This window comes from Macaca nemestrina, chromosome 17 (assembly GCF_043159975.1).
Source record: "Macaca nemestrina isolate mMacNem1 chromosome 17, mMacNem.hap1, whole genome shotgun sequence".
NCBI classification, from domain to species: domain Eukaryota; kingdom Metazoa; phylum Chordata; class Mammalia; order Primates; family Cercopithecidae; genus Macaca; species Macaca nemestrina.
The window spans coordinates 7,372,837-7,391,764 of record NC_092141.1 but is presented as its reverse complement, the minus strand read 5'-3'; the positions used below and the strand labels follow the sequence as shown (position 1 = coordinate 7,391,764).

General features: G+C 55.1%; 1 protein-coding gene and 1 long non-coding RNA gene across 12 annotated transcripts in view; one reads left to right on the top strand and one right to left on the bottom strand.

The window, feature by feature from the left end:
• The first annotated feature begins 33 nt into the window (after positions 1-33).
• LOC105473169 (discs large MAGUK scaffold protein 4) overlaps positions 34-18,928 on the top strand; it is a 31,184-nt gene continuing 12,289 nt past the window's right edge. Inside the window, exons 1-10 of one of the 11 annotated variants that reach the window (XM_011726855.3) lie at positions 34-968; positions 1,160-1,258; positions 1,521-1,561; positions 11,507-11,572; positions 15,335-15,388; positions 15,529-15,579; positions 15,772-15,896; positions 15,995-16,164; positions 16,263-16,399; positions 16,545-16,689. In XM_011726855.3, coding sequence (XP_011725157.1) covers positions 950-968; positions 1,160-1,258; positions 1,521-1,561; positions 11,507-11,572; positions 15,335-15,388; positions 15,529-15,579; positions 15,772-15,896; positions 15,995-16,164; positions 16,263-16,399; positions 16,545-16,689 — 907 coding nt within the window. In that variant the 5' untranslated portion in view covers positions 34-949. Of the gene's footprint in view, positions 969-1,159; positions 1,259-1,520; positions 1,562-2,339; positions 2,676-11,506; positions 11,672-13,574; positions 14,637-15,334; positions 15,390-15,520; positions 15,580-15,771; positions 15,897-15,994; positions 16,165-16,262; positions 16,400-16,544; positions 16,690-18,928 lie in introns of those variants that run through there. The other 10 variants (XM_071082268.1, XM_071082267.1, XM_071082269.1 and 7 more) reach the window with 10 other exon arrangements.
• On the bottom strand, positions 2,774-5,590 carry LOC139359435 (uncharacterized). Its single transcript, XR_011615353.1, has 4 exons — positions 5,458-5,590; positions 4,034-4,313; positions 3,319-3,402; positions 2,774-2,879 (listed from the first exon to the last, which is right to left on the bottom strand). It is a non-coding gene; the product is annotated as an uncharacterized lncRNA (long non-coding RNA).

Here is an 18,928-nt window from a genome sequence, read left to right as displayed (position 1 = left end):
TCTCCAAGCGTCTCTCGTCTCCCCCAAACTCCTTAATCCCGCCCGTCCGAACTAGAGTCTAGTCCTCCGACGGGGTGATGGGATAGGATGGGACAGAAGAGGAAGGGGTTTAAGTCACTGCAGCCAGAGGGATGGAGGTGGACTGAAGGGAGGGCTTCTCCGGTGGGGTTAGAAGAGAGAAGTAGGGAAAGAGAAGTGTAAGGTAGATGGCAGAAGTAGAGGCACCGAAAGACAGACTCTAAGGTTCCTGATGAAATCTGTCTCGGCCAACACAAAAGGGAGGGCACGGTGGGCGGGGGGGGGGGGCACCCAAGCTAGGGTGTGAGTGCCCTAAGTGTATTCTTCTGAGACGTAAACCATTTCACTAACTCTTGAAGCAGCTACAGTTTCCCAGTGGGAAGGCCCCGCCAGGTTCATTGCGCTTCCCTTAATAAAGCCTCTGAGATCTTCCTGAACATTCCCTTCTGTCTCTGCCCTCTGTTACTTCCAGAGACCATGTGCCTAGGCAGATGGAATCCTCCCGGGCCTGAGAGGAACTGCAGGAATTCTCCTGCCTCTTACCTGTGAAACCCCAACTTCTCTAGCCCTAGGTCAGGAAGTTCCAAACAATTTCTACCCCTCTCTCTGCAATTCTCATTGGGGTGAGAGGAGGCCCTGGAGGAGAGAGAGCTGGGGTCAGCTTCTTTTTGAGCTGCTGGAGCCCTCTGTGAGGAGGCCCTCTTTGCTGGCTTCTTAGGACAGTGTGGCTAGGTTCTGCCTGCCTATGGGGAGACGGGCCAGGGTGTGTGCAGCAAGATGGTGGCGGCGCTGGTGCCTTGGGACCTGGGGGAATGGGACAGCTGGTCGGTTCAGAGATGGCCTACTTTACTCACAGCTGGAATTTAGTGGGGAGAAGCAGCTCAACTCCAATCCTGGAGGATTAGGGAGATTAAAGTGAGAGAAGAGAGAGATGTCCCAGAGACCAAGAGGTGAAAAACAGGGGTCCTTGTGGAGGGGAGGTCTGGGATTGAAGTGGGGGGCTGGGGCTCAGGGATCCTTCTCCCTGAATCTTTCCATAGGGCTTGGGGTGAAGGGCACAGGCTGGGGAGATGAAGTGACAGTGTGTTCGTTTTCCTGTGTTGGCCTCTTCCCTGTCCCAATTCTCCTTGCATCGCACTAGCTCCCAGGTCAGCCCTCTGGCTCCTGGCACCCCCGCTGCTGCGGTGGGCACCCCCCCTCCTCACAGTGCTGCATAGCGACCTCTTCCAGGCCTTGCTGGGTGAGTAGCCCGTTTTCTGAGGGACCTGGGCCTCCAAGGGCTGTCCGTTACTGAACTTCGGGGGCTGTTTGGGAGCCTGGAAATCATTTGGTCCAAGCTGGAGCCCCATGCAGGGTCATGCCTATGGTGTCCTCCATGAGTGTGGACCAGCCTTGGCTGAAAGGGCTCCTCCCTTGCCAGCCGGACAGCAGCGGTGATGACAGGGGTGATGTGTCTGGAGAGGCCTGGAATGGGGAGGTAACCCAGTTCTGTTCTGTGGCAGACATCCTGGACTATTATGAGGCTTCCCTCTCAGAGAGTCAGGTAAGGAGGTGGGGGCGAGCGCCTTACTTCCTGAGGGGCAGGCAGGGCTGGAGGGGTGAGGCAAATATTGCTAATATTACATAGAAACTTGGGGGCCCTGCAGACGAAAGACTGAGTCGGTGGCCCAGGGACTTGGGGCACCGAGAATGCACTCTCTGTGGTCCTGTACCCCCTCTCCCTTTCTTCCTCCTTTTCTTTGGCTGCCTCAATTTCAGGCACTAAAGAGTCTAAGGCTTTTTAGGTTTCCCCCTGAGAAACCTGAGGCAGAACTAGGCCCCCAGGGATTGCCTCCTGCAGCCCCTCCCTCATACCCGACCCCCTACCGCCTGTCGTGGCCTCCCTCCCGTATTCAAATAACCATGGGTGCTCCCAGCCCAACTATAGGTGCTTCCTTCTCTAAGAAATGAAATCCAGCCTCATCGTCTTTGCTGTCATCGCTGGTGGCTGGCCAGGTCTCCATGTTTGCCTCAGGGCCTCTGTGCTTCTGCTTCTATCTCCTTTCCCATTATCCGGGTTCCTGCCAGCACGGAAGGAGTTAACTCTGCCAAGGCACCCCCCCATTCTGGCTCCTAGCTCCCTCCCTCCCTCCCCCTGCTTCCTCTCTCCTCCTCTCTCCCCTTCCCTCTTCGGCTCCACGGCTCCCTCGGCCGCTGCCGTTTCCAACCCCCCCACCCCACTCCCCCGCCACGGCCCCTAGCCCCTGGCCGTTTGGCAAGATCCCCCCCTACCCCGGGGCTCCCCGAAATCCAGTTCCCCTCCCCCACCCCAGCTCATGCCCCAGCCCCCGAACTCCGGGGCTGCCAGCCCCCGGTGCCCCCGCCCCTCCTGAGAATCGGGGTGTGCTCCCCAAGCCCCCTCCCCTCCATTGGGGAGCCCCTTTTAGGGCCCCCTTCCCTCCCCTCCCACGCTCCCCTCCCCTTCCCTTCTCCAACCCCCTCCTTCCCCTCTCACCCCTCCCCCCATCCTGGCCCCCCCTGCAAAAGTGGGGTGCGGAGGGGGGAGGGGTGAGAACCCACGGAGGGGAGGAACGAAACTCCGATGAAGTCAGAGCCCCTTACCCGCCGCCGCGGCCAGGCCCCCCAACATGGACTGTCTCTGTATAGTGACAACCAAGGTAAGCATGATGGGGGGGCTATAAACTGGGGGGAGGGCATGAGTTTGTGGGGAGGGGTTAGTAGGCCTTATCTGGGACTGGCGTCCCTGGAGTGGCAGCATCAGAAGTAAGATGTATTTGGGGGTCTTAATTTAGTTTTGGGGTTCACATCTGAGAAAATGCTGGATTTGGCCACAGGTGCCCCCTGGAGTGATCCCTTTGTACCTGTAGGGAAATGGAAAATTTAGGATATTCCATGGTTTGGGGGGCCTGGTGGGTTTCGGGGTTCACCAGCGCTGTTTGAGGGAGACTTATTTAAGGAGAAGCCTGGCTCACAAGGAAGTCCTGCTGGTGTATGTGGGAAGGTGGGCTATGCTGGGGGGGTTCCTCTTTCCTCCCCAGGGAAAAGCTGGCTTCCAAGGGCCTTGTCCAGTTTTGGGGGGCTCCTGGCATGGGGGTAAAGGTTATTGGTTGTGAGTGCCTGACTGGTCTGGGGTGTTAGCTGGCAGGGAAGGGGTGGGCCTTCAGACTCTGGAACAAGCATCTCGTGGCTGCATTTAGGGATGCACTCTCAATTTGAGGGAACTGTTAATTTAGGGTTCAGTCATATAGAATGGAGGTAGTTAGAAGTTGTCAGAGGGCTGGGGCCCTGGCATGGGATTACCTGAGGGAATGGACCAGGTGAGGCAAGGATGTGGGGGTATTCCCATAGGAGGCAGAAGATTGCAGCAGCCGAGCTTGCCAGCCTCTGAGGAGGAGGATGAGAGGCTTAGGGAGAGAGGTGATTTGAGGAGGGGGACCGGGTGGGTGGTGCACAATTTGGGGGTGGCCCAAAGGCAGGGGCCCAATGTCCCCATCTCCTCCCACACTGTATCTAGCCCTGGTCAAGAAAGAGGGAGAAGAGCAGATGGGGGGACTGTTCCAGATACCCCTGACGCTTGGGATCAAGATGGGGGAGGACACCAGGATTTAAGGGTCCCTGAGGACTTATGACCGAGGGTACTGAGGTTACCGGGGTGAAAAGGTGTAGGAGGAGGGCAGGGCTGGCAGCGGTGGGGATCTGTGCAAGAGTGTCCCTCTGGTTGGAGCCTGGCAAAGGCAGGAGATCCTGGATGGAGCACAGGCGAGCTCCTGGTGGGATGCGGATACCTAGGCTCTGCTTGGAGACTCTGGGACTGGAGAGCTGGATGCCTGGTGTGTGGAGGGAGGCTTGGGCGGGTGGCAGGCAGCTGGGGGCTGGGGGGTGGGACAGGAAGTGGGGGCCGGGGGAGGCGGGGTCCGGGTGAGTCACAGGCTGGGGAGGGGGTTATATTTAGTGGGAACTGCAGCTTTTCATGGGAGGGAGCTGAGGACACACATGTTCCCTGCCACAAACTCACACATGTGTGTACACATGCATTGTGCACGTGTGAGGATGGTTGGAAGAGATTGGGGGCTGAGGACCTTTAGATTTGGAGCCCCCACACTCTCTCCACCAGGGCGACTTGCTTGTCCCTCATTCTGTGGGCTTCGGGCTTTTTCCCAGGCTGCCTCTTCCCCACATCCCTGTAGTTTCGGTGGATTTTTATGCCTCAGTTTCTCTGGCCTGGTTTCCTCTGTTCCTGCTGTCTCCTGCCCTTAGGCCTGCCACTTGGCCTTAGGCTCCGTGGCTGTGGTCCCCTGTATCCAGGTGTAAATAGAAAGCCCGCTGGAATGTGTGGGCTCTGCTTCCAACACGTGAACACACAAATGGGAGCGAGGGTGAGGGGCTTGCCTGCACTGGCAGCTATTCTGGGTGGGTGGGTGGCCTTATTCCTTACCCACTCCAGACTCCTACTTCTTCCATAGAGCCCAGGGTTGAGCATCCCTGAAGGAAGGAGGCTTACAGAGCAGATCATGCATTTGGGGTTTACAGAGGCGTGGAGACCCAGGCTTGCCACATTCGTTGGCTGGAAAACTTGTCAGCCTCGGGATGACAGGGACTCCAACTCCCATAAGGCCCCGAGGCACAAGATCCCTCAATGTTAGAGGGTTGCTGCCCATGGCGATGTTGGGAGTTGTGGTTCATCTCTATCCAGGGCAGCCAGCGGAGGATAGCCCAAGAGGAGCCTGCAGGGGGCACATGGCTCCTGCTTCCCCAAATGCTGGATGGGGTAGGGAGTGCTCAGGCTTTGCGGTCGTTGAGCTCCCCGGCTCTGCCTGAGTCTTCCATCTTTCATTGCCTATATTTAGACTCCTGCCGCAGTAATTTAAGGAACATTTATTGAAAGCCTACTACGTGCTAGGCCCTGTGTTGTATGCAAACTCCACTCTACAGCGATCACTTTGCCTTTCTTGGTGCCTTTATCTCTGCCAGCATCTCTCGTCTCTGAGCATCTCTTTCTCCCACTCCGCCCCCGTCCCTCCCCCTTTCCCCGCGCTGCTGCCGCCGTTGCCATGGTAACCGGCGACGACTGAAGCTGCGTGGCGGGCTGGAGGGCCGGGCGAGGGTGGCGGAGGGCGGAGCAGAACAAGTGGGGGTGGGGATACAGTGGGGGAAAGACTGAGGCTATTTGCCAGAGCCCCAGGAGCGAAGCGGTTAAACCCTCCGGGTGGTCCTTATTGGGCAAAGCCGAGATGCCGGGGGCGGGGCAGTGTGGCCGACGGCCTCATTCATTGGCCGGCAGGGGCGTGGCGGAGGGACAGTGTGGGCGAGGCAGGGGGACCGAATGGGCGGGAAGTGGACGGAGGCGTGGCCTCCCGGGCAGGTGGGCGGAGTCTGGCTTACTCCTATCGAGGGAGGCAGTAACCCTCGGAAAGAGGAGGAACCTTGGGGCTGGGTTACCTGACCGAAATGAGGGCGGGGCTGACCCGGGATGGGCGTGGCGTGGTCCCCCGTGCGTAAAGGAGACAGGGTTTAAGGAGCTATTGTCCAAGTAACTTCAGGGCGCGGGGGTCTTTGGAAAGGAGAATCCGGGGGTTGGGAAGTCTGACGTCTCAATTTTCCTAAGATGGAGGTCTGTTCAGATTTCATCAGAGCACCCCTCCTACCTCAGCTCTGTGTTCCCAGGAGACGGTTGCTAGGCGACAGCAAAGTCCTTGATTGCTGCGTTGCCAGGCAACAGAGAAACGGAAAATGGAGGGAAAAGGGAAATGGGGGATGGGGAAGGGTCTTTATGGGCCATAGCGCCCACTGGTGGATAAGCAGGGCCTGTAAGTTTTCTATTCTCTAAGGAATTTTGAGTCCAGCCCCTTCTGCACTGACTCCTTGGATCCTCTGGTGATCCAAGCCTTCCTACCAGATATGAAACTAGGACATTGGGGGTCATCTTGGGGGCGCATGTAACAGATGCCGATCAACGGGGTCAATCTCGCTTGGGTGAGATTCTAGGGAAGTCGTCATTTCTACCATGTGTGAGCATTTTATAGAAGTCAGCCGATTTGAGGAGACCCCTCACTGGGTTTTAAGAGCTGGAAAGGTGGGCCTTCAATGGGAGAACCGGGCGTTCAATTGGAAGAGAGGCTTTCAGGTTAAGTTGTTTGGGAGAAAATGGAAATCTCTAAAGAGAACTGAAGGAGGAGGTTGGGAGTGTTCTGGACGACTTGTGGGTAATTGCAAATTGCCGGCCATATCTTTGGTGTGTATTTTTTGAGGCCTGAGTGTGGAGAAGATATATTTGGGAGCAATCTACCGACAAAGTTGGAATTCAGAATCGTGGAGATGTTCTGGGTAGCCAGAAAAGGGTGTAATCTATGAACCTCAGGGTTAAAGAAAAGGAGAGAAAAGGCCGGGTGCGGTGGCTCACACCAGCATTTTGGGAGCCCGAGGCGGGTGGATCATGTGAGGTCAGGAGTTCGAAACCAGCCTGGCCAACATGGCGAAACCCCGTCTCTACTAAAAATACAAAAAATTAGCCGGGTGTGGTGGCGGGCGCCTGTAATCCCAGCTACCCGGGAGGTTGAGGTAGTAGAATCACTCGAACCCGGGAGCCAGATGTTGCTGTAAGCCGAGATCACACCATTGCACTCCAGGCTGAGCGACAGAGCAAGAATCTGTCTCAAGAAAAGAAAGAAAGAAAAAAAAAAAAAAAAAAAAGAAAAGGAAAAGGAAAATACTTTTAATTAATTAATTAATTAATTTTTGAGACCGAGTCTCACTCTGTCGCCCAGGCTAGAGTGCAGTGGCGCGATCTCGGCTCACTGCAATCTCTGCTGCCCAGGTTCAAGCGATTCTCCTGCCTCAGCCTGCCGAGTAGCTGGGATTACGTGCACCTGCCACTGCGCCCGGCTAATTTTTGTAGTTTTAGTAGAGATGGGGTTTCACCATCTTGGCCAGGCTGGTCTTGAACTCCTGACTTCGTGATCCACCTGCCTTGGCCTCCCAAAGTGCTGGGATTGCAGGGATGAGCCACTGCGCCGGGCCAAATTTTTTTTTTTTTTTTAAGAGGTGGGATCTCACTGTGTTGCCCAAGGTGGTGTTGAGCGCCTGGCCTCCAGCGATCCTCCCGCCTAAATTTCTTTTTATAAGGATTTTGGAAAAAATTGATGAGATTGCAATTGAATTTGGAGGGTCTGCTTTAAAGTAGATTAAATATTTCCTGAAATTGGGTTCTGGTGTGGAATTGGAGACTGGCACATTAGGAAGTCATGAGTATCTTACTAGATTCGGGGGTTTGGACAGGGGATCCCAAACAAATTGGAGGACTTGTTATTTGGATATTTATATTAGAGCAAGAGTAATATTTGCACTAACTGCAAGGTACCTGTTAGTGGATTGGGGGATAGATGTGATATGGAAAGGGATGATTTAGCATATACTAATTTGGGGGCACAACAAGGATCTGTGGTTCTTTAAACTTTTGAAGAATCATGGGCTGCCTATCAGGTGGGGCTGGACTGCAGGGGAGAACTATGCTGGTTAGAATAGGAGATGCCTTGGAATCTGAGGAGATTGGGGGGTTTGGTGGGAGAAGCAGTGTAGATCCCTTGGGGGTTCTTGTGAGAGAAGTGCTGTTTGCTTCCCTGGACTCTGGGAGTCCAGTAATGACGAGATGTCCAGTGAGGTTTCAGAATGGTTAGGGGTCTCGCGATGTTGGGGTTGGGGCATTAGATGGGATGGAATAAGGAGTCCCCGAGAACTAGAGAGATAAACTGGCAAATTTAAGTCTGTCTCTATTTATAGAGGGGTCAGAATAGAAGTACAGTGGAAAGTGAAGTCCACAGAGAAACAGCATGAACCAGGGGAGTTGGTGGCTAAAAGGGTCTCCCCTCACCCCTCTCTCTCCCAACGTGACGCTCTCCCTTACTGCGCAGGCGCCTTTCCCCCCCCTCCGGCCGCAGCCTCCTCTCGCCGCGGCCGCCGCAGCCCCCGCCCCTCTGCCCCTCCCCCTCCCCCAACCCCGGGACCCTTGATATTCCACCCACCCCCTTCCCTCAGTCCCCCTCCCCTTCTCCATGTCGGCTCGGAACAGATTCGCCTCCATGTGTCTCTGCGTGGTACGTGCCGCGATATGGGCTCCGGCCCCGCTCCCCTCTTCCCGGACCCCCGCAAATATCAGGGTGCAAGCTTCAAGCGCTGTCGCTCTTCCTTCTGCTTGGTGCGGGGTCTCTGGGTTGCAACTTCTTGCGGACAGGCGCTGTGGGTCGTCCCTCTTACCATTCACTTTGACTCACACCCCTATGTTTTGGGGGTGCAAGCCTCCGTTCCAGGTCATTCTGTGCAACTGGGGCTCCGGTGAGGAGGGGGCCAAAGGGGAAGGAACAACAGCGACTCCGTCCGTGTCCCCCATTCCCCAGGCGTTTTACTTGTCTTAAGCCCTAATATATTGGGGGTGCAGACATGTCCCAGTAGCATCTGAGTTGTTGTGGGTTAGGGCCCTGAGTCCCAGTAGGATAAAGGGTGGGGGGGGGGTCCTCCTTTCCCATCCTGCTTTAATTGCCCTGTAATCCAGGACTGAGAGGTGCTGATCCGCCACCTCCCCAGCCCCCAGTATGCAGTTTCAGAATTACTCTCCCCCACCCCGACCCCTCCAGACGTTTCCCCACCCCCCACACGTACGTCGAAAATTTCCAGAGACTGAACCTAGTCCCTAACCTCTTCCAGCCACATTCTGGAAACCCTGGTACCCATTTCTTGTTCCCCATTTTCCCCATGTTGCCTCCCAATCCTGAGGAGCCTCTTCCTCAGTGCCAGACACCACCCTCCCTCCATGGGGGTGGGGCAGGGAGAGATACTGGGGGCTCGCTGAGATATAAATTTACCTTCATTTCCTCCCTAGAATAAATGATGAAATGGCCCTCCTCATGTTTCCATTTTCTTCGGGTGCACGCTGACATTTCCTCCTCAGATTCAGGAATTTTCTGAGGTGGAGTGAAGATAGAGGTGCACTGGACTCAAACCCTCCCCCAGACTCCAAAACTTGGGGCTTTGGTCCTAATTTACCTTGCAGGGAATCGGAGGCCTTGTGAAGAAAGAGTGGATAGCAGAGAGTGGCTTCCACCCCTTCCCCCAGGTCTCCTCAATTCTGGGGCTTGCCCCTCAGCTTGTGCACTGCCCAGGTAGAAGACCACCTTCTCAGGATGTGGAATGAACATTCTCTGTCGGTTCATAGAACTCCTTTATTCAAGACAGCTCAGCCTTTGAGCAGGGCTATTTTGTGTGTTCTATTTTCCTTCTCTACTTTTTGTGCCCATCGGATTGAAATCTGGAGTTCAGGATTCCCTCTCCAAGTCTGTGGCCCAGAGAATAGACTCAATCTTGCTGAGCCCCTGTTTTCCTTCTTTAAGACTCTTTAAATGTATCAGGGTGCTTCTTGATTCGCGTTGTCTCTGTCTTCTGGGTTTGAGAGTTTTCGTGCTGACAGGACCACTTCCCTTCTCCCATTCTTTTATTGTACCCTTACTCTACAGCCAGAGTTGTGTTACAGTCTCAGCCTTGATTCATCATCCTTAACATTTTCAGAATCATACTCTAGGATTGGCCATTGACCTTGATAAGCTTCCTCCCGTTTGATCTCGCAGCTGCTGCCCTCTAAGTATTAGGGCACTCTCAGCCTCTCAGAAACTTTTGGGAGGGAAATTCTGCTCTCTCTGTCTCTCTCTCTTTTTTGTTTTGGAGATGGAGTCTCGCTCTGTCGCCAGGCTGGAGTGCAGTGGCATGATCTCGGCTCACTGCAACCTCCGCTTCCCAGGTTCAAGTGATTCTTCTGCCTCAGCCTCCCATGTAGCTGGGATTACAGCCATGCGCCACCACGCCCAGCTAATTTTTGTATTTTTAGTAGAAATGGGGTTTCACCATGTTGGCCAGGCTGGTCTCTGACCTCAGGTGATCTGCCCACCTCGGCATCCCAAAGTGTTGGGATTACAGGCATCAGCCTCTGCTCCTGGCCTCTCTGTCTTTTTGAGACACGGTCTTACTCTGTTGCCCAGGCTGGAGTGCAGTGGTGTGATCGTAGCTCACTGCAGCCTCCACCTCTTGGGCTCAAGCAATTCTCCCACCTCAGGTTCCTTAGTAGTTGGGACTACAGGCGTGCACCACCATGCCTGGCTCATTTTTGTATTTTTTGTAGACGGGGTTTCACCGTGTTGCCCAGGCTGGTCTCCAACTCCTGGGCTCAAGCAGTCTGCCTGCCTCAGCCTCCCAAAGTGCTGGGATTACCGTGCCTTCTCTTTTTACCCATGTGTGCTGGGCGGTGCATTCTGTCTTCTTCAGTCCTTGAGGGAACCCTGCATATGATACCTTCCCCTTCCTGAACCTGAAGCTTGGAGGGTCTGTCTCTGTGGAGGCCCGTTCCAGAGGAGAGGAGCAGGAGAGGGCAGAGGCGGATGTGGAACGGCCCAGGCAGAATCGCTGTCTTCTTCTGCTGTCTCCATCTGCCCTTTTCCTCCTTCTCTGGCCCCCAGTTAATCTCATTTTACTGTTGTCCCTATTAAGCTAGCACAGGAGGCCCTTGGGATGGCAGCTGATTAACTGGGCACGGAGTCAGGGGCCATGTTGGACCTTTCACCCCAAAAGACCAGAGGGAGACCAGGAAGCACCCATTCTTGCCCCTGTCCTGAGCCCTGCTGTCTCTCTTCTTCCCCTTCCCTCCCCAGCCCATGCCCTTCTAGCATATCCGGATTAGCTGGCTGGGCTGTGGGCTGTTGTAGGGGTAGGGCCAGACTCCCGGGGCCCCTCTGTTGACTGCTTGGAAACCAGCAAGGGCAGTGAACTGGACAGGCTTAGCCTTGTCCTATCTCGGGGGCTGATGCCAAGTACCTTCTGGTGGAAGGGGCTGACTTCAGTCTTTGCCTAAGGAGTGCAAGGTAAAGGAGAGCCAATCACCTGTGGGGTAGAGGCTGCAATGGGGAGACTGAGGCCATGGAGGTGGGGTGCGGGGAGGATGCCATGCAGAGTAGGAGCAGCCAGAGGGATAGGGGAGGGGAGGCTAGAACAAGAGTGAGTTTGAGATGGTGAGAGAAGCAAGAAAGTTGGGGACTGGATGCAGAGAATGGAGGTGTGAGTGTCGGGGGCTAGAGCTCTGAGAAGCTGGAGGGACCCGAAGATGAAGGTGGCAGGGAAAGGGGTGAAGACACAGATGCCAGAGGGGCTATGCCCGCCAGAAGGCTGGTGTCCCAGGATGTGAGGAGTAGGAGTTGGGGGGTAGGATTAGGACCTGGGATTGATTGGGACCTGGAATTGATGAGAGGTGCTGAGGCCCTGGCGGGAGAGGGGGCTGTCGGGAGAGTGGAGAGAGGGGAGCCAATGGGCTAGAGGAGAGGGAGGGGGAGGAGCTGGTCAGGCCCCAGGGCCTTCCGCACTGCACTGGCTGGGGGAAGAGGAGGCGGCCAGGGCGGCCAGCCTGGAGCCTGAGGCACCGGGCCGGCCCCAGTGACACCTCCGTCCCCATCCCCAGAAATACCGCTACCAAGATGAAGACACGCCCCCTCTGGAGCACAGCCCGGCCCACCTCCCCAACCAGGTAAACGCCCCCGAGCTGGTGCACGTGGCGGAGAGGAACTTGTCCCACCTCGAGGCTGGCCACGGGGTCGTGGGCCACGCCCACCTCTCCCCCTTCAAGGTAGGAGACCCTGGTGGCCCCCTCCCCAGTGCGGCCCTCGGAGCCTCGGAGCTGCAGCAATCCCCAAGGGCCGGTAGGGTGAGAGAGAGCCGTGGTGGGGTGGGGGGGATGCTGGAACTGGGGGTGGGGGTTTGGGACGTGGGCTCCTGGGGCCTGGGGGAGGGGGCGTTTGGGGGGCTGGAAACACCTTGGTCCCACAGAGGAGAAACAGGCCAGGCCAATGGGAGTGGATGTCCAGCCTAAGGCAAGAATGTGTGTGTGCGCGCGTGCCTGTGCCTGTGTGCGTGTGCCTGTGTGCGTGTGCTGTATGCGTGTGTGTGCGTGTGCTGTATGTGTGTGTGTTGAGGTGTGTGCATCCCCCAGGAAGCCCCCCACGACTGAGACCTCCTCATCCCTTCACACCCCCAACCTCCGTTTCCATTTTCTGTGTCCAGAGCTCTGTTCCAAGCGCCTGCTGCCCTCATTTGCTCTTGTCCCTTCCCCGCCTCCTCCCCCTACCTCCGCCTTTGGGCCTGGTTCGCCCTGTCCCCGAGTCTCCAGCCCTTTCCATCTGTCTGGCCTGAGACTTCACATGGTGGGGCCTTGCTGCCTCGTCCCCTGCCCCAGCCTTTGCTCCACTCCTGAGCTCTCTCCCCGCTCTGCAGCCTTTCCTCCCCGCTGGCTGACGGGCTGGCTCTTGATGCTGTCTCTCTCTTCCTCCCACGCATTCTCCTCTCCCTCTCCCTGATCCCCAGCTCAGGCCGCTGCGGCCTCATCAGTCCTCTCCCTCATCAGTCCTCTCCCTCCATCAGCCAGCTCCCCTTTCCCATGTTCCCTCTTGCCTATTCATCTTCACCTTCTCTCTTTTCCTCCTCCCATCTCTCATCCTCTTGGGTTCTCACCTCTGCATATCTTCTTTCTGTCCCCCTCTGCCCCCTCCATCATCCCCCACCACCTGTTTCCCTTTCTCCTCTCTGCTCACAGCGTCCTCCTCTCTCCAGCCCCGGGAGGCCTGGTTTCTGGGAACTTCCATCCTCCAGGCCACTTTCCATCTTCCCCTTCCTCCGTCTTCTCTTCTGGGGACACAGGATGGGGAGGACTGGAGAGCACCAGGCAAGCTGTGAGATTGAGAGGACACCGTGGGGTCAGGGTGGGGATTCTAGGATGTTGTGGGATGCTCTGGGAAGGGGGAGGTTGCTGACATTTCACCAAGAAGATGCATGGGGAGGAGGTCTCTGAGCCTAGGGAGCGGGCAAGCAGGTTCTGGAGTGAGAACTGGCAAGATAGGAGTTGGGGAATAGGAAGGTAAGAGGTCCTGGGTCAGGGGCCAGATAGGGATAAGACTGTGAAATCAGGGTGATGAATGGAGCTGACAGAGCAAGGAAAGGAAGGCCCTGGAGACAGGGATGGTACAGAGTGTTTGTGTGAATTCTGTGGATGCTAGGAGTGAGGGAAAGAAGACTACAGATGCTTTTTGTAAGGCAGGGCCATTAAATCCCTGAGCAGGGGGAAGAGGAGGTAGGGAGCCTGAGGGGTGGTAGTTAGTACAGAGCTACTGTGGATCAAAGCTTAGGAGCAGAAGAGGGTGGAGGGAGAGAGTGTTGGAGGCCATAAGCATGGGGTGGAGGTCTCAAGACAAGGCCTCACCTGGGGAACAAGAGAAGCCCCAATTTTCAGAAGAGAGGGGGAGTTGATTGAGAAGTGTAAGATTGTTACTTGAGAATAATCTTGAGGGTATGAAGGCAGGGTAAGGGAGAATGGTGATACACTCTCTGGGGAATCAGAAATTGAGATGGAGTAGCTGGGTGCGGTGGCATGTGCCTGTAGCTACACAGGAGGCTGAGGTGGGAGGACTGCTTGAGCCCAGGAGTTCAAGGCAGCAGTGAGCTATGATCACACCACTGCGCTCCAGCCTGGGTGACGCAGCGAGACTCTGTCTCGGGAAAAAAAGAAAAAAAGAAATTGGGATGGAGGATGAGGCCACGACATTGGTAAGGGATGGGGCTGGAGGGTGTGATAGGGCCAGGGAAGCGGATGGAGAATGGAGGCTGGAGGCTAGGGTTGGAAGATGGATGTTGAAGGGCGAGACAGGGATGGAGATGGAGCGTGTGGGATGCGGGCAGAGACAGGGATGGGAAGCAAATGAATGTCGTAGTGGATGAAGGTGGGTGTGCTGGGAAGGAGGTTCCAGGATAGGGATGGGATGGGGATTGAGGATAGGCTATGGGATGGAGGATGAACACGTGGATGAGATTTTGGCAGTCAGTGGCTGTTGGTTGGACAACAGCATTTGCTGAGATGTGAAGGGTTGGAGGGTGGTGTTAATCGATTTATGGGTGTGAAATCTGTGATACAGCTTGAAAATGGTTGGTAGTTTGTAGGCTTGGGAAATAGCACTAGGAGAGGGGAGGGACCCCTTTGGACGGGGAGAGCGGGAAGGAGACTGGGGAATCCTTGGGCTTGGGCTACTGCAAATACATGTTTCTTTAAGGAGGAAGTAGGTTGGGGACCCCGGAAGGAGGCTCTTGGCGGCCTCCCCCCATTGCCATAGAGACGTGGCTTCGGTTGCCCTGGCAATTGGGGAAGCCCCTAGGACCAGCCTAAAGCTGGCCCCGCCTGGGAGTCTAGAGACCAGGCGATTGACGTCAGGGACCTGGGCACGCCCCACTTTAACCCCTTCCCGAATGAAGTTGGGGGAGGGAATAGATGAGCGGGATAGGACCCGGATGTCTTTCACCACTCCCCCTTCCTGACGTCCTTTGCACTGCGTAGGGTGAGGGGCGTAGGGGAGCGAGGAAGGCAGGTTATTCAGAATGCGCTGCGCCCACAAACCTCTTCAGCCCGGCCTCCTCTCGGCCTGGCTAACGCTGGGCGGGGCCCAGGGCAGAAGAGGCGGGGCTAGCGGAAACCTTCTGCGCTCAGGAGTTTGGTCGGCCTCAGGCCACGCCCCACCCCCCTGTTGTCCTGACGACGGGGCCTCCTGGAGGTGGGTCTCCCCGGGTCTTGGCTGGTCCTAGATACCGTTGCTAGGCAACACGGTCCCTAGAGGAAGGGGTGGATTGGACGTCTGGTTGGTGAGACCAAGGGAGGGGTCTGCAGCTGGGGGAACCCCGGATTCCCGGGGTGCAGGGTTTAGGGCAAATGTGTGTGAAGGTGAGGGACAAGTCTAGGGGAGGATTATGATAATATCCGGGTAGTTATGGGGGGATTGGGGGGGATGGGGCAGGAAGTGGGTACCAGGACCCGGTGGACATGATCCCTGGGTTGTCCATGTGTAGCACATAAGGCATGTAACACCCTGTGGTGTTACATCCGGTGAGAAGCTCCCTTCCCCCAAGCCTACCCCCCTCTCCCCACTCTTTGCCATCTGCTGCTCCCCTCTCCGTCTGGCTGTCTCCCTTCCCGCTTCTCCTACACCTCCTTCCACATGCAGGGGGCCCCGGGCTGGGCAGAGTTAGATCCATGTGCTTGTGCATCTGTGCGTGTGTGTGCGCGTGCGCATGTGCACGCGTGTGCGTGTGTGTGTGATGTGGAGTGAGACTGGGCCCTTGAGCAGCTCTCAGCGTGGCAGAGTGGGCTTGGCTAAGAGGCTGAAAGGGTAGCCACGCTGATGGGACCCTCCGTTACGGGCTCCCTCTCGAGTCAAGGCTCAGGTGGCTTTTTGTCTCTTGTTTCCCCAAACAGGCCAATTCTCCCCCTGTGATTGTCAACACAGATACCCTAGAAGCCCCAGGATATGTGAGTTGTTTAGATTTTGGGGCTAGGGCCATTGCAGAAGGAAGGAGGGAGTAAGGGAGGGAAGCAGATGACGGGCAGGTTGTGAGGCAGGAATGTCTGTCTCACTGCTTTTGTGTTTCTGTCCCGTGCTGGAGTTGCAGGTGAACGGGACCGAGGGGGAGATGGAATACGAGGAAATCACATTGGAAAGGGTGAGCAGGCTCCTCCATTGGCAGTCCCCTTGGCCCCCCATCTGTACCTTTCTTTCTGCCCATGTGGTCTGCGTGGCCAGCCCCTCACCCTATCCCTTCCTGCTCTGGCTGCTCCAAGCCATTTCCCACCCCACTTGCCTTGCCAGACTTGGGCAGTGAGGGGAGCTGACCCTCTTCCCCTCCTTCGCCCAGGGTAACTCAGGTCTGGGCTTCAGCATCGCAGGTGGCACTGACAACCCACACATCGGTGACGACCCGTCCATTTTCATCACCAAGATCATTCCTGGTGGGGCTGCGGCCCAGGATGGCCGCCTCAGGTGAGGAGAGGATACAGGGGTTAGGATGCTTGGTCCCTGGAGAGGGAGGGCCAGGGCAGCAGGAAGCTCTTGGCTCAGGCCCACCTTGCTGCTCCCAGGGTCAACGACAGCATCCTGTTTGTAAATGAAGTGGACGTGCGCGAGGTGACCCACTCGGCAGCGGTGGAGGCCCTCAAAGAGGCAGGCTCCATCGTTCGCCTCTATGTCATGCGCCGGAAGCCCCCAGCTGAGAAGGTCATGGAGATCAAGCTCATCAAGGGGCCTAAAGGTAGTAACTCATTTTGTTCCCCCATCCCAACTGTCCTGTGCCCCCAAGCCTGCTTCCTGGGCACCTGGGCACCCACCTCTGGCCTCCCCTCCATCCAGGTCTTGGCTTCAGCATCGCAGGGGGCGTAGGGAACCAGCACATCCCAGGAGATAATAGCATCTATGTAACAAAGATCATCGAAGGGGGTGCTGCCCACAAGGATGGGAGGTTGCAGATTGGAGACAAGATCCTGGCGGTGAGGACCCCATCTAGTCCATTTTCTAGCCCAAATCTGGGTCTCACCTACTAGCCCTGGCAGGCGCAAGTTCATCACTTCATCCCAGTCCATCTGTCTTGGGCCATTTGTGGCTTTGTCTGAGCTTTGCTTTCCTTGACTCCAGGTCAACAGTGTGGGGCTAGAGGATGTCATGCATGAAGATGCTGTGGCAGCCCTGAAGAACACGTATGATGTTGTCTACCTAAAGGTGGCCAAGCCCAGCAATGCCTACCTGAGTGACAGCTATGCTCCCCCAGACATCACAACCTGTGAGAGCCCTTCAAACGCCAAAGCTCCCCATGACCCATCCCGTTTAACCCATGACATGCAGTCCCATGACATCCCTGTAGCTGTCCCTCTTCAGATATTCCCAATGAAATAGCCACAACCGAGACGGGCGGATCACGAGGTCAGGAGATCGAGACCATCCTGGCTAACACGGTGAAACCCCGTCTCTACTAAAAAATACAAAAAACTAGCCGGGCGAGGTGGCGGGCGCCTGTAGTCCCAGTTACTCGGGAGGCTGAGGCAGGAGAATGGCGTAAACCCGGGAGGCGGAGCTTGCAGTGAGCTGAGATCCGGCCACTGCACTCCAGCCTGGGCGACAGAGCCAGACTCCGTCTCAAAAAAAAAAAAAAAAAAAAAAGAAATAGCCACAACCTCTGATCCTTGCTGTTGTCAGAGAAGAGATGGAAAATCAATTACCATAAAAGAACTAGAAAAGATCGTCAATGATCTCTCCCACGGAAGGCACAAAACCTGTTTGGTTTTATGGCTAATTTTATGAAATTCTCAAGGAATAGATAATTCTTCTGCTCTTCCAGAGTATAGGAAAGATAAAAGATTTCACATTTCATTTTATAAGGTCAGTTCAAATGGTCACAAGGATAACGTAAAATAAGGAGAGTATAGACCTGTTTTGCTTCTGAATAGAGATATAAGACTTTATAATAATATAGTAGCAAACCAAACATGGCAGCATGTTAAGGAAATAACATAGGATTTGTTTCAGAAAACTAAAGATGGCTCAACATTAGGAAATCTCTCAGTATGATTCATATATTAAAATGTTAAGGGAGGCCAAGTGTGGTGGTTCATGCTTGTAATCCCAGCACTTGGGAGGCCAAGGTAGGAGGATTTGAGACCAGCTAGGGATTTGAGACCAGCCTAGGCAACATAGCGAGATCCTGTCTCTACAAAAAATAAAAAAAATTAGCACACACCTATACTCCTTGCTACTTGGGAGGCTGAGGCTGGAGGATCACTTGAGCCGAGAAGTTGGAAGCTACAGTGAGCCAATGATTGTGCCACTGCCCACCAGACTGGTGACAGAGCGAGAGGAGAAAACGATACGATCATCTCAAATAGACGTGAGAAAGGCATTTGGTGAAATTCACCATCTCTTTTGGATGAAAGCTTTTAGTAAACTAGGAACAGAGGAATTTTCCTTAGGATGGTGAAGACTAGTTATCAGGAACCGGTAATGAACATTTTATAATGATACAATTTTAGCAGTGTGTCCATTGACTTATTTTTAAATTTAATTTTAATTTTTTTTTTTTTTTTTTTTTTTTTTGAGACGGAGTCTTGCTCTGTTGCCCAGGCTGGACTGCAGTGGCCGGATCTCAGCTCACTGCAAGCTCCGCCTCCCGGGTTTACGCCATTCTCCTGCCTCAGCCTCCCGAGCAGCTGGGACTACAGGCGCCCGCCACCTCGCCCGGCTAGATTTTTGTATTTTTTAGTAGAGACGGGGTTTCACCGTGTTAGCCAGGATGGTCTCGATCTCCTGACCTCGTGATCCGCCCGTCTCGGCCTCCCAAAGTGCTGGGATTACAGGCTTGAGCCACCGCGCCCGGCCTAAATTTAATTTTAATTTTTATTTTGTTTTTGAAATGGAGTTTTGCTCTTGTTGCCCAGGCTGGAGTGCAGTGGTGCGATCTCGGCTCACTGCAACCTCTGCCTCCTAGGTTCAAGTGTTTCCGCTGCCCCAGCCTACCGAGTAGCTGGGATTACAGGCACCCGCCATCACGCCCGGCTAATTTTTTTTTTTTTTTTTTTTTTTTGAGACAGAGTTTCGCTTTTGTTGCCCAGGCTAGAGTGCAATGGTGTGATCTTGGCTCACTGCAACCTCCGTCTCCCAGGTTCAAGCGATTCTCCTGCCTCAGCCTCCCGAGTAGCTGGGATTACAGGCATGTGCCACCACCCCAGCTAATTTTGTGTGTATGTATGTATATATGTATGGTTTTTTTTTTTTTTTTTTTTTTTTTTTCAGACAGAGTCTTGCTCTGTCGCCCAGGCTGGAGTGCAGTGGCGCAATCTTGGCTCACTGCAAGCTCTGCCTCCTGGGTTCATGCCATTCTCCTGCCACAGCCTCCCAAGTAGCTGGGACTACAGGTGCCCGGCACCACGCCTGGCTAATTTTTTGTATTTTTAGTAGAGACGGGGCTTCACCATGTTAGCCAGGGTGGTTTTGATCTCCTGACCTCGTGGCCCACCAGCCTTGGCCTC